General features: G+C 51.7%; 1 protein-coding gene across 2 annotated transcripts; it reads right to left on the bottom strand.

Annotated features, from left to right (window-relative positions):
* Positions 1 to 3,777: 3,777 nt before the first annotated feature.
* Cryba4 (crystallin beta A4) lies at positions 3,778 to 8,739 on the bottom strand. Of its 2 annotated transcripts, XM_021257031.2 has the most exons (6): positions 8,701 to 8,739; positions 7,964 to 8,082; positions 6,213 to 6,354; positions 5,514 to 5,621; positions 4,238 to 4,251; positions 3,778 to 3,968 (listed from the first exon to the last, which is right to left on the bottom strand). In XM_021257031.2, exons 1-6 carry the CDS (start codon positions 8,737 to 8,739, stop codon positions 3,821 to 3,823), a joined length of 570 nt encoding a protein of 189 aa, XP_021112690.1. In that variant the 3' UTR covers positions 3,778 to 3,820. The 2 variants fall into 2 exon arrangements, with proteins under 2 accessions (XP_021112690.1, XP_004843415.1); XM_004843358.2 differs by lacking the exon at positions 4,238 to 4,251 and having other exon boundaries at positions 5,500 to 5,621.
* Between the last annotated feature and the right edge of the window lie 4,048 nt (positions 8,740 to 12,787).

Genomic DNA, 12,787 nt, shown 5'->3' with positions numbered 1-12,787 from the left:
CAGGGGTGCCCTGTGGGGCAGCAACACGGGATGGGGGAATCAGTGGCCTCCTAAGGACAAGACCAAGAGCCACACAATTGGATGGAGGGGCTGGAGAGGACCCAGGGGAGAATCAGAGCCACCTCACCTTTGGGAGCCTCTTATTTTCCCAGTGTTTCCCAGATGTCTGCTTCCCGGGCCTTCACAATAACCTCTCCAAAGTGGAAACTGAGGCTCGATGTGGCAAAGCTGCAGAGGATCAGGAACACCGTCCAGGTGCACATCCAGGATGTGGTCTTCTCTGGGCCCAAGTGGGCACTGAGCACTGAGGCTGCCAGGAGCAGCAGTGTGCACGGCTTGTGTGGTCAGGAACAAGGCCCTGCCCCTTTGTGGGCCCAGAGTCTGCTGGGGTAGGGTCCCCAGGCCTGAGCCCGTGGCCAGGCCTCCTGAGTGCGCACAGTGCTCCAGGTGATGGGTGTCCCAGCCCCCACTTACTTTGGAACAAATAGCATCAATAATTTAAGTCTTTTCCTTCACAACCCAGGAAAATTGGTCTCCTGGCAAGATATGAAAAATAATTTCACGCTTTCTTTCCTTCCCTCCCAAGATCACCCCTGACAAATTGTCTCTTTACTGCCTGTCACTCCAGCATCATCCCCCATCTGGGGTCCCGTTTGTTAGGGTTGCTAGGCCCACTCTTGGTTCTGGCTGGAGCTGCCTCTTCAAAGAGCCACCATCAAATCCTAATTTCCTTCCTTCCTCCCTCTCTCCTTCCCTTCCTTCTTTCTTCTCTTTTCCCTTCTTTCCTTCACCAAATTTCCCCTGCCTTTTCCCCAGGGATCTGAGGATTCCCTATATAGACAAGAAGCTACAGTTATTCATACTAAAGTGTGAGGGGCTGCTTTCTTAACTCTTTTGAAACAGAACAATACTATTTGTTAACCTCACTTGTACCCACTAACTCTTTAATTCACCCCAAAAATCTTGTGCAACCCCTAGTGGACTTAATGTTCTTACAGGGTGGGTGGTCTTAGACAAGTTGCTTGACCTCTCTGAGCCTTGAGTTTCTGATAGGTTTTAAGAGAATAATAACGATGTCAAGAAGCTGCTGTGAGGATAAATTATATCACACGTGAAAGGGACAAACAGCATCTATCATGCGCATCATTGCATCCCTGTTGGTGACCGAGGAGAGGAGGCTGGGGGAGATCGGGAATAGCTTTCCACACTGAGAAGGAGCCTAATGCCTGTGTCACCCTGCCTGGGCAAGTCCGCCACATCCTCTCATCTTTCACAAGCTGAGGCACGAGTCCCATGTCCCCCAGTCAGCAGAGGACACTGAGGTTACAGCTGCGAGCCCAGGGTGCTAAGCTGGTGCTGCTGCTCCAGGCTGTGGGGTCTCAGGGGCTCAGAGTGAGGGGCGTCTGCCTAGAAGGCGGTGGCCAGCCCGGTCCCATCCGGGGCCTCAGCATAGTCTCACAGTTCCACAGCTCACCCAAGGCCCTCTCTACACTGCCCTCACCCTACGTCTTCCTACTGCCCACTGCTAGGATGGACCAAGTGACCACTTCCTGGACAGTACCGCTCCCCACACACAACACTACACTTCTACAGCCCATTTCCTAAAGTTCTTCAGGAAAACAATTCACACTAGCCTGTAATGACTGTCACCATTAACACAGCAGCTCCCATCCTATGCTCTACAAGTCACTCATCATGCCAGATGCCCTGTCACACTAAAAAAGGAGTGATGGTTGTGTAGGTAAGTTTGAGAGATTCTGAATAGTCTCCCTTCCAGTGAGTCACAAGACATGTTCAACTGAAGGCTCTGGGAAGTCCTGCAGGAGACACAAAAGCTATTTTAATTTTTTCCCCTTCAAGAAACAACAGGAAAGAATCTTTGAAAAACCCTGACTGAGAACCATGGAGCCAGTGGTTCTAGCCAGCAGCTAGAACATGAGTCTCACACAGGGATACTTTTGTCTGTTTTGCTTGATTACAGCCTCAGACCCTGGAATCGTGTTTCCTACATAAAAGACATTGGACGGATGGATGGGTAGATGGATGGACGGACAGACAGAAGAATGAATGAAAGAGTCTGCATTCTAATCCTGTTTTTGCCTTCTTTCTTTCTTTCTTTCTTTCTTTCTTTCTTTCTTTCTTTCTTTCTTTCTTTCTTTCTTTCTTTCGGTACCAGCAATCGAATTCAGGACCTTGTACTTGTGAGGCAGGCACTGGAACCACTGACTAAATCCCCAGCAGCCTTTATCTTGCTGTATGGCCTTAGGCAGATTCTTACCTCCTCCTGGGTTTCCATTTCTGAGCACCTTGAAAAAAAAATGAGACAAAATTATACCTTCCCAAAGAAGGCAATAGTGCCCCCAAGAGGTGAAAATTGGTTCTTCAGGAGCAAAAAATAAAATCTTCCTCTGTACGAAGTCCAGATCTACATTTCGTATTTGCACAGATATATTATACATTGTATCTGTAGTATTAAAACTTCACAACAGGGAGAGATTATTAGGAACAGAAGGTCTAAAACTGGTCTTTAAGGGTAATAATGGATGTTGTCAGAAACGCTGACCTTGATCTGGAAAATTCCATGAGGGACAGAGATCCGCCAAGAAAGATGGGGCCAGAGTGGAGAGCCAGAGGGCGAGTGAGAGAGGTTTAGGTAGCCAATGCAATAAGGAACCAAGAGCAAGCAGGTGAGAGAGACAGGCAGACAGGAAAAGAGAATGACACACAGGCAACTAACTTGAGATGGACACACAGACAACTCCACTCGGGGTGTGAATTTATTTCTCTGTTTTATAGATTTCTTTGGAAGGTGGCAGGTGTTAAATGAGGGACTCCTGAAGAGTATATGTGACAGAGAAATGGGAAGAAAGGAAAGAGACATCAGAAATTAAGCTGAGACAGAACCAGCTTTCTCTCTGCTTGGCTTTAAAATCAGCAAGCTAAGAACAAGTTATCAGTAAAGCAGCAATCATCAATATATGTACACCTAAGAATAGAGCTTCAAAATTCCTGAAGAAAAAAATAGGCAGCAAAAATGATTTTTAAAAAGATAAATCCAAATCATAGTAGGAAATACAAACAGTCCTCTCAGCATAACTGATAAAAAAAATTTTTTTTAGGCTAGGCACAGTGAATATGCCTGTAATCCCAACTACTCGGGAGGCTGAGGCAGGAAGATCACAAATTCAAAGCAAGCCTGGGGAATTTAGCAAGATTGTCTCAAAATAAAATAAAAGGGGTAGGAGGTGTAGCTCAGTTATAAAGCATTTGCCTAGCATGTGCAAGGCTCTGGGTTTGATCTCTAGTACTGAATATACATACACCAACACTATCAACTAACTTCATAAATTGATGTTTACAGAACACTATACCCTATAACTCCAAAATATAAATACTTTTCAACTTTACCTTCCACCCCATCAACAATGTACTGTATACTAGACCACAAAATAAGTTTCAATTTACTTCAGAGAGTAAAATCTTATAGACCACATTCTCTGGCCACAGTGGAGTTTTGCAAATCAATAAAAATAAGAGATCTAGAAAATCTCAAAGTACTAGGGATTTGGATAACACCCTTTTAAATAACCCATGAGTCAAAAGAAGAAGAAAAAAAAGAGAAACTAGTTGGGAACATTAGCAACATTAAAAGCACAGCTAACACTGGGCCTTCTCTTTATTATTATTATCATCATCATTATCAGCAGCACCACGGGGGCTGGGCTCTGAGGGGACACGAGGGTGGCAGAAGAACAGAGCACATCGCAGCCGCCAGAGCTATGTTGGCAGGGACGCACACACATGAGCTCTTCCTTCAAGCTCACTGCTGGATTCTGCACACGCTCTGCACCTGGAAGGTCTGGGCGTGAGATCCCCACTCCCAGAAGCGCTTGTAGTCACCCGAGTGGTGATCACTCTCCAGCACATACTGAAAACCTCGGTAGCCAGGGAACTGGGAGCACACCCAGCTGGAAACGGGAAGAGACAGAGGGTTACCCTGCAGAGGCACCAGTGCATCCACCAGGACAGCCCAGCCACCCCAGCTTCATTCCATTGCCTGGACTATGTGAGCTCTCTCCCCAACCACAGGGCCTTTGAGCACGCAGTTTTCCATCAAAGTTCCGAGATGCTCCCCTTCTCACCAGTTCTTCATATGGCTGAGTTGTATGTGTGCTTTGGGTCCCAATGCAATCATGACTTTATCAGGGTCATTTGACCCATCCAAAGATCAGACCACATCCCTGATTGTACCTTTGTAGCACTCACTGAATTCAATAATGTTAAAGTTATTTATGAAATGTGAGCCTCCCCTGCCAGGAGCTCCTGCTGCAGGGACAACTGTGGTTTGTTCAGCTCCACCTCTAGTGCCTAATGCCTCCTCTCCTGATAGATGTGAGGAGGAGCCCGTGAATATTAGACCAATGAATGAATCTTTAAAGGGAGGAAGGAACTTTCCTCGGCTCCCTTACCCAGAGCCACTCCCAAGAAAAGATCTATTGTTTGAATATGTCATCTCGATATTATCTGGGACAAAGATTGCTGTTTAGACTTTGACTCCTCATTTTCCTGTCTGTAAAAGAGGGAGACAGACTCAAGAATCACAGGGACATCTTATTCTGAAGTAGTGAGATTCTTTGGTGATTCCTCAGAAAACTAAAGGAAAAAAAAATACCTTAACTCCCACCTTCATCATTGCCTACCAGGGGCCAAAGGGCATCTGAGAAGGTGGCTCTGATGTCCCCCTAAACGGGAATCCCACATCTGGGCCTTCATCTGCTCCCTCATGGGGGAAGAGGGAATGATCCTGACCTGGAAGCTGGATTTAGTCTCCTCTCTGCTGTTGGACTGAGCAAGGTGCTGGCTCCACACTGGTGTCTTTATGGCTTTATGGCTGGACATCGACCTTCCCTCCCCTCTTCTGGCCAAAGATCCTGTCATCCTTCCCCCTCTAGGTTAAGGTGGTGGGTGACCTTAACCTCTTAAGGTTAAGAGATGAAAGCAGCAATGTGCATGTGACCAGGTCTATCCAATCAGAGCATTCCATTCCTTTGGGCATGGAGATTAGTTCAGAATGGAGCACACAACTCTTGTTGGATCAATGAGCACCTTTCCTGGAATCTCTGATGGAATCATTGAGGAAGGGTCTCTCTCCCTGGGGCTAGAATGTAAAGAGAAAGCTGCCATCTTTGTCTTTAAATGGGAAGAGTGAATCTAAGAATATAGCACACTGAAGCAAGCGGAGCAACAGAGGGGGAAAGCACCTGGAACCAGCCACAACTGAAGCTAATTATAGGGGTCACTAAATATCATTTAGGCTTAAACAAGTTTAGTCTGGGTTTCCATTACCCCCAGTCCCATAAATTCTGCCTGAGACCCCCACATGCCTCCATGTCCTCTGAAGTGTGGGCATCAGCCCACAGCACAGTTTTCACAGGTCATGGACTATCCTTTCCAACACCCTGTCTTTGCCCTGCCAGGCAGAGCCTTGGGCCCACTTATGCCCCAGTGTGGACATGGAAGGAGCCCATGGCCTGCAGGGACGGGTAGTCATCACTCAGCTTTCCTTTCCTGCCCAGAAAGTTCTCCTGCTCAAAGATGGTCAGCCTGGAGTCTCGGTGATTCTATAGACACAGATAGGAGACAGAGTCAGACCACCTGGGGCCCTGCTGGGTACCCAAAAGCAGACCTCTGGGTATCCACGGCCCCCTCGGTCCTGCCCTTGTCTCTAAATCAGCCTCCTTGGCAAGCATCTCAAAAGGGCATTAAGACAGCAGGTACTAGAAACTTATAGGAGGTTTATCATCTTCCCTTTCAGAATTTTCCACAAAGAAAGTAATCGTGGAACAAATAAACTACAAGTATGTACCTCATAACAGACAAGAGAGTGGGGAATGAACCTGGATGTCCAACAACAGGGTCTGATGATAAACAGAGGCATTGTGTGGTTGGTAAAAAGAATTACCAGGTGTCTGAGCTTAGAAGTGGCGCACAGCGTGTGAGCCCCTGTTTCCACGTCTATAAAGTGGAACTAACCACACCTGCTTTTTAGGGTTGCTTTGCAGACATCAGGGGTTGTGAGCTGCATGGAACAAGATTGTCTGTGTTGGCACATGGCTTGAAGAGGGGACATGAGAACTTGAACTCTAGATGTCTGATGGCCCAGCGCCCCCTAGTGGGGCTCAGGTCTCCAGTGGTCCAGGTGGCAGGACTACCCTGCAGGCCACAGGGCGGAAGGAGGTAAGCCTCTCTGTGGGATAGGCCGTGTTCCCGCTCCAGGCATCCCAGCACGGGTAGTCACCCCTCTCCAGCACGTACTGCTGCCCTTGGAAGCCGGTGTGCTCGAAGCCCACCCACCTGCAGATGGAGGGAGGCCAGGTGGAGAGGTAAGACCCCCCCCCCATCCAGCCCTGGGTCCCAGGCCGGTGCTCTCCCTAGGGTGACTGTGACAGCTGCAGGGGACACGTGGCAAGGCCTGGAGATATTTGTGGCTGTCACTCAGGGGAAGAACTACACCTGTCCTTCAATCCACAGGAGGCGGGGATGTTGCTGAGCATCTTACAGCAGGAGTCCCTGACCCTTTTGGCACCAGGGACCGGTTTCATGGAAGAGCTTTTCTACAGTCGGGGTAGTGGGCACAGAATTCGGAGAATGGCTTCCAGATGAGTCAAAGGAGTCAGCCACCCACCGAGCTCCCTGGTGTGTGCAGTTCACAGTAGGGTTTGAGCCCCTGTGCGAATCTAATGCATCACTGGTCTAACAAGAGAGGAGCTCAGGCGGTGATGGGAGCCTTAGGGAGTGTCAGTAAACACAAGTAAAGCTTTGCTCCCGCGCCTGCCGCTCACTTCCTGCTGTACCACCAGTTCCTTACCAGGCCATGGATTGGAATCTCGTCCTACAGTGCACAGGAGAGCCTCCAACAAAGGTGGGCCAGGCCCAGAGCATCAGGAATGCTGGGCACAGGTGCTGTCGAGACCCCACAGCCCGTGAACGCCGGGTGTGCCCTAGAGGTAGGGGACCTGTGCCCTACACCAGTGCCCAGCCACCCTGCAGCTACACCACCCCACAGGCAGGGCACACAGGGCTCACCAAGGGCCGCCTGTGGGATTCCTGGTGACCCTGCTGGGCCACGAGAGAGGGCAGTCGTGGGGCACTGCCCAGACACCACATCTTCTCCTCTATGCCCTCTGGGTCTCATGAGATGTGGGGCTTGCACCAGACACCCAGCAGGGGACAGGAGGGGCTAAGCTAAAGCACAGCAGTGGCTCCTCAGCTACAGGGAGCTGCCCACGCCACTGCCTGTTGTCCATCTGGGCCTTTTATTCTGGTTCAACTATGGGGAAAGGACCCCAGGAGGCTGACCCCACGTGCACCTTGCCTTTGTTGCCTCTGTGGCCATATATGGTCTGATTCTGTCCAGTTTCCTGTCTCCTTACCACCATGGCTGCCAGCCTAATCCTAACCCTGACCCTCTCCATTCTCCAAAAAAGAGATCATGTGTAGCATCTCAGTAGTATTCAGCTAAAAATTAATAGCATTTTTAAAAACTCTAGTTGTATATTTGCCTTCTACTTTTAGTGAGTGAGGTTGGCTTTCAGTTTATGCCTAAGAGGGATCTTTTTAGACCCAATGGATTTGTCTTATCCAGTGGGCAGAGACTCTGTGAATGGCACCCCCTACATTTGGACAGTGCACAACCTGTGTAAGCTTACACAGCAGTCCTCAGCACTTCAGGAGAGCACAGGCATGCACACCATAGTAATTGTCCCTTTAGCTTCTGCTTCTTGCAGAAAGGGGAATGGGGCTCAGATGGGAGCACTAGCCTGTCTGGGGAAGTATGGAGCAGGCTGGGAAGATGAGGCTGAAAACATCTGGAAATCCCAGAACCACTCCCTAGGTCCTTTCCTGTCTTCCCACTCCCATCTCATTGACTACCCCCCCGCCACACACACGCACACACACTCACGCTCCACTCAGCACTTTCAAAGATCTCACGGTCTTGAAGCCCAGATCCAGCACACTGGGGCACTCAGCTGTAAACTTGTACCACCGGCCCTGGAAGCCCTCTTCATCCCACACCACCACCTGTGCCAGAGAGGAAAGGTAGAGCAGTGAAGGCTGCAGGTGTCAGCATCCGATGGGGGTGAGGGGTGGGAGTCCCCCCAGGGCTCAGGGTGGAGCAGGATGGGTAAAACTGGGGTGGAAACCCAGATGCTCACCCAGGCAGGGAAGGGAGGTGATGGGGGGCAGGGAGAGCCTAGGCCGAGGCAAGGTGGCCTCAGTCTAGCGCCACCAACCACTGTCAAGTGGGAATGCAGCCAGACTTTCTGGATTCTTCCAGACACTCTCTATGCCTGGACTTTTACTTGAATCCTCCAGGTTTTTAAGGCTGATGACAAATTCAAAGTTTTTCTCCCCAAAGACAGGCAGAGTCAAAGAAATCGGGCAGGAGACAAGCATGATCTCTGCCAGAGAATGTAGCAGTCCAAGTTCGGGATCCAGAAGACTCAAGTTTGCACTCAGGCTCACCTGGGCAAGTCCCTGCCCTATTCTGAGCCTTGGTGGGATCCTCTGTGAAATGGGCATTCTGAACCCTCCCCGAGGAAAGGCAGGGATTCAGCGGAGGTGGGGACAAAGATTCTGTGGGCTTGGTTTGACCTGTGTCCACCCCCCTCCCAGGCCACCCTCCTGGCCACTCCCTACCCTCCAGTGTCCCGCAGACTTGGTGCACTGCAGTGCCATGCTGGCCACTTCCTGCACAGAAGAAGAAGGTGAGACCCTCCCGCCCGATCCACTCACCTCCCTGCTGCTTTGGGCAGGGGCAGGATCCTGGATCTCTGCTCTGGCCTGTCCCTCTCCTGTCCTTCCCATCTGGGGCCAGCGGATCTTCCACACTGGCCCCACCTCATATCTTACTCCACACTGGGTCCTGGTGTCTCTGAGCCCTGCTGTGTGTGGATTAGTCTGCTCTCCACAGGGGACTTTGTGTGGCTACCAGGGCAACCGGCAGGCAAGGACCGGGGTGCACAGCTGAGGGGATGCAGCAACCATCTACAGGAAGTGCTGTGCCCAACTAAGGCTCACAGGGACCAGTCTGGGTGTGTGGGGCCTGATCCTGGTTGGGATGAGGACGGCATTTGGGATGACACAGGACTGGAGACCTGGGCCACTCCCCTCCCAGGATGTTCACTCCAACCTCTGAGCCCAGCACTCCAAACCTGAGACTTACCGAGATGGGCCCAGAGAACACGGCAGAACTGGGACCCACCAAGGCCAAGCACTTATAGGGAGGCAGCAGAGAGGGGCCCCTGGCTGGCAAAGCCCCGACTCAGGAAGTAGATGGCAGAAACAAAAGCCAGCCCTGGCCACAACCCCAGGGCCGAGGTGTCAGCAGCTCTGGCTTTAGCTGGGAGGGGACAGGGCAGGTCGTCTCCTCCAGGGGACAGCCATGGAGGATGGTGAGAGGTGGAAGGTCAGGCTCAGTCAGCTCCACAGGGCTGAAGCAGGAGTGTGGGCACCAAATGAGGAGCCCAGAGTCATCCCTACCGGCCCTGTGACCTTGAGCGAGTCATTCCCCTTCAGTCTCTGCCTGTAAAACGGGATGGAAACAAACTATACCATGGGTTGTTGTGAGGTGGTGTGACATGCCCATTCCTTTGCCCCTCCCATGCCCATTCCCATTCCAGCTGGAGCAGTGCAGGCAGGCTGCCTGCTGGAGGTGGCATTTCAGCTGGGCTCTGAAGGGTGAGAAGGATTTGCAGAGTAAGATGGAGGAAATGTATCTAAGCCAGAGGTTGTGTGTGGGGGTGTTGAGGTCCGAGGACAAGGAAGAGCTAGTCACCCATCTGGGTTGGAGCCTCAAGGGTCCTAAAAGGGAGGAGCTAGGAGAGATGGGCTGGGCCCCAGCCTGCAAGGTCTGCAAAGCCAATGAAGTGTCCAGATGGCTCTACTGGCAGAAGCAGAGCTGTTGGTCACAATCATGCTTTGCAAATTGTAATTCACTTGCTGAACATCCAGGGCTTGCAGAAATTCCCTGGGTACCTCTGCTCCCTGCACCTCAACCTCAGGTTGGCTAAAGAGGCATGAAGGAGGAAAGAGCACAGCTAGGAACCAATTTACCCATGGTGAGATCCAGCCCAGCCTCATACCATCTGGATGACCTGGAAACTGATCCCTTGGGGGCCTGTGAAATGATCACATCCATCCCTTCTTGGAGAGGAGGGGTAAATGTAACTTGATCACCTGTGTGACTCTGATAAAGGGTGACCATGAAAATTAAAGATTAAAGATGAAGCCAGGCAGCCCGGTTTGCACCCCCATCTGGCTGACTGGGGAGCTTTGAGCATGTTCCCTAATCTCTCTCCAAGCCTCAGTTTCCCTGAGCATAAGTGAGTGCAACAGGGTAACGAGGTCTAGCCTGAGTGACTGGGGTGTTGTGAGGATAAATGTGACAACTATGATTGGCATCTGTAACTGTTCCAGTGATATAAAAAGCAATTATGTATCTCCATCATTTTGTCATCCTCATCACTAATAATAAAAGTGCTCATTATTAAATAATCACTCGCAAAGAGTATCTAAGAGCTTGACTTTGGGAGTTAGATATTGGTCCTGATCCCATCTGTGAGAAGAGGAACCGGGCTGGAAGAGGGGAGGAGCAGCCTCAGCTTCTCATCTGTAAGTGGGACTAAACCCTGAGGCCGCTCCTCTGAGAGAAGATCACAGAACCCAAGTCAGTCAAATGCTCTGAGCAGAGGCAGCCAGCATGGTGTCCATCCCACCCCTGCTCCCACCCTTTGGTGGGTGGCTCATTGCCAAGGCGGGCACGGAACTGCCCCAGATGGCAAAGCCTTGGGGCCCAGACCCGTGGGTGGCCCCCACCACAGGCATCTTGGCCCCGGCCCTGGCCCCACTGGCTGGCCTGTCTTGTCCTGTTCCGCACTTCCTGCCTCGCCCTCCTGGGCCTTGGCTCAGGATGAAAGGGGGAGGCTGGAGCTGCTGGGGGCAGGAACAGGGAGCTGCCGAGGCAGAGCTGGCCCCAAGCCAGTGGGATCACAAGGCAGAGCTGGGCACCATGGGCCCCCAAAGACAAGGCAGGAACCCATAAGATGCCCCTCATATACCCTTCCTGGGCCTGGAGAGTTGGCCTGCAGGTGACCTGGCTGAGCATTCTCTTGGGTCCCTCTGGCTCAGCTCCACTGTGAATTCCTGTCATGGGACCTGGTCAAAGTCACTTGTCCTCCTGGGCCTCAGTTTCTCCATTTGTGGCATGAGGGAATCAGACCACATGGGCTCCGACATCTTCTCTCTTCTGTAGAGTCTGTGCTGTCCCACCTGGACCCTGCTTCTCTGTCTCTCTCCTTCACCACTGGTCTCCCCTCTCCACCTCTGTTCCTCTGTCTGTCTACCCTCTTGTCTGTCACTCTCTGCTATCCTCAGTTTCTCTCTCCTGACCTGGGTTTCCTCATGTCCCCCACACTTCCTGTTATGGACCATTGTAGTGCCCATTTAGTCACCAAATCCTAAAGGAGGCCTGCTGTAACCAGGCCCTGAACCAGGGGCTGGGACCATTGGCGAGCAAGATGCAGTAGAGTCTGAGGCAGCTGCCATAGTCCTGGCCACCAGCTCTGTCCCTGGGGTCAGATGATGGGAATTGGCAGAGACTCCGGGCAGGTCAGCAAAGGGTGGAGCCCAGTGTGCGCAAAGGAATAGGCCCCAGGTCTTGGATGCTGAGCCCACCTGAGCATGAGGAAACCCCAGGCCTGTCTGAAATCAGAAGAGGAGGATGAGGGCCACAGGCCAGGGCCAAGACCAGATGGCGTGAGACAAAGCACAGGGGCCCAGGGCCAGCCTGCTTGCCTACCTGGGCAGGCACTGACCTCTCCGTGCCCTGGCCTTCCTCATCAGCACCTTGATTGTCAGAGGTGACAAGGGCAAAGCATTTGGTGTCATGCTTAGCACCAGGAAGGGGCTGTGGAAGCCCACCTCTGCTTTGTAGACCATTTCTCCTGCACACAGTGTCACCTTACCTTTGTGCAGCACCTGACAGGGACACTGGAAGTCACCCCTGACTGCAGATGCAGAGGCAGAGAAGGCAGAGACTTGATCAAAGTCACCAGTGCCTCGTGCCAGAGGCAGGAGTCAAACCCAGGTCTCCTGCCCACTGGGTGTGCCCCTTTAGCACCCTGTGTTGGATCCCACAGGGACCCTCAAGCCCACCCTGCCTGTGGCCATGGAGAGAGGAGTCAGGGTGGTCAGGAGGCCCAGGGTGACCAGCAGACCCAGGCTTCTGCCCTGCACTCAGCTCACAATGGAAAGTGCTGCTCTTGGCAGTAACCAGGGAGGCTGGCCTGGTCCCCAGCCTTTCAGGCCTACTGAGCCAGTGCCCCCTTTGTGCCCTGCACTATAGAGCCTGATGTCTGCCAGATTACAAAATGGGGGGTCGGCCCCTTGTTCCCAGAGCACAGTCTGTCCTCCAGGAGGAAGTAGCAAGTCCCCAGGTAAGAAGAAAGCCACTGTGTTACCAAGAGCTGAAGGGGAAAGAGAGAAAGAGAAAGAGAGAGGGAGGGGGAGGGGGAGAGAGAGAGGAATGTAGTAGAGAGGCAGGGAATACAAGATAAGAGAGAAGGGCAGAGAAAGGAGAGAAAAAGACAATGGAAGAAAGAAAAATAGAGAACAAATAGAGATAATGAACAGGGAGAGCTAGGCAGAGATACACAGTGGGCAGGACACTGGCAAAGAGAGAAAAAGAAAGAGACAGAAGACTAAGAGGGAGAGAGGGAAGTAATAA

This window comes from Heterocephalus glaber, unplaced genomic scaffold (assembly GCF_053883595.1).
Source record: "Heterocephalus glaber isolate CG9 unplaced genomic scaffold, H.glaber_assembly_v1.0 deba00001687, whole genome shotgun sequence".
Lineage (NCBI taxonomy): Eukaryota > Metazoa > Chordata > Mammalia > Rodentia > Bathyergidae > Heterocephalus > Heterocephalus glaber.
Note: the sequence above shows the minus strand (reverse complement) of the source record. Positions and strands in the feature narration are given on the sequence as shown.

Coding starts and splice junctions, on each gene's coding strand:
- Cryba4 (XM_004843358.2), bottom strand. CDS start 8,739: ATGGCACTGCAGTGCACCAAGTCTGCGGGACACTGGAGG. Junction 8,083..8,700: donor AGTCTGCGGGACACTGGAGG/GTAGGGAGTGGC, acceptor TCTCTGGCACAG/GTGGTGGTGTGGGATGAAGA. Junction 3,969..5,499: donor TTCCATGTCCACACTGGGGC/ATAAGTGGGCCC, acceptor TCCCGTTTCCAG/CTGGGTGTGCTCCCAGTTCC.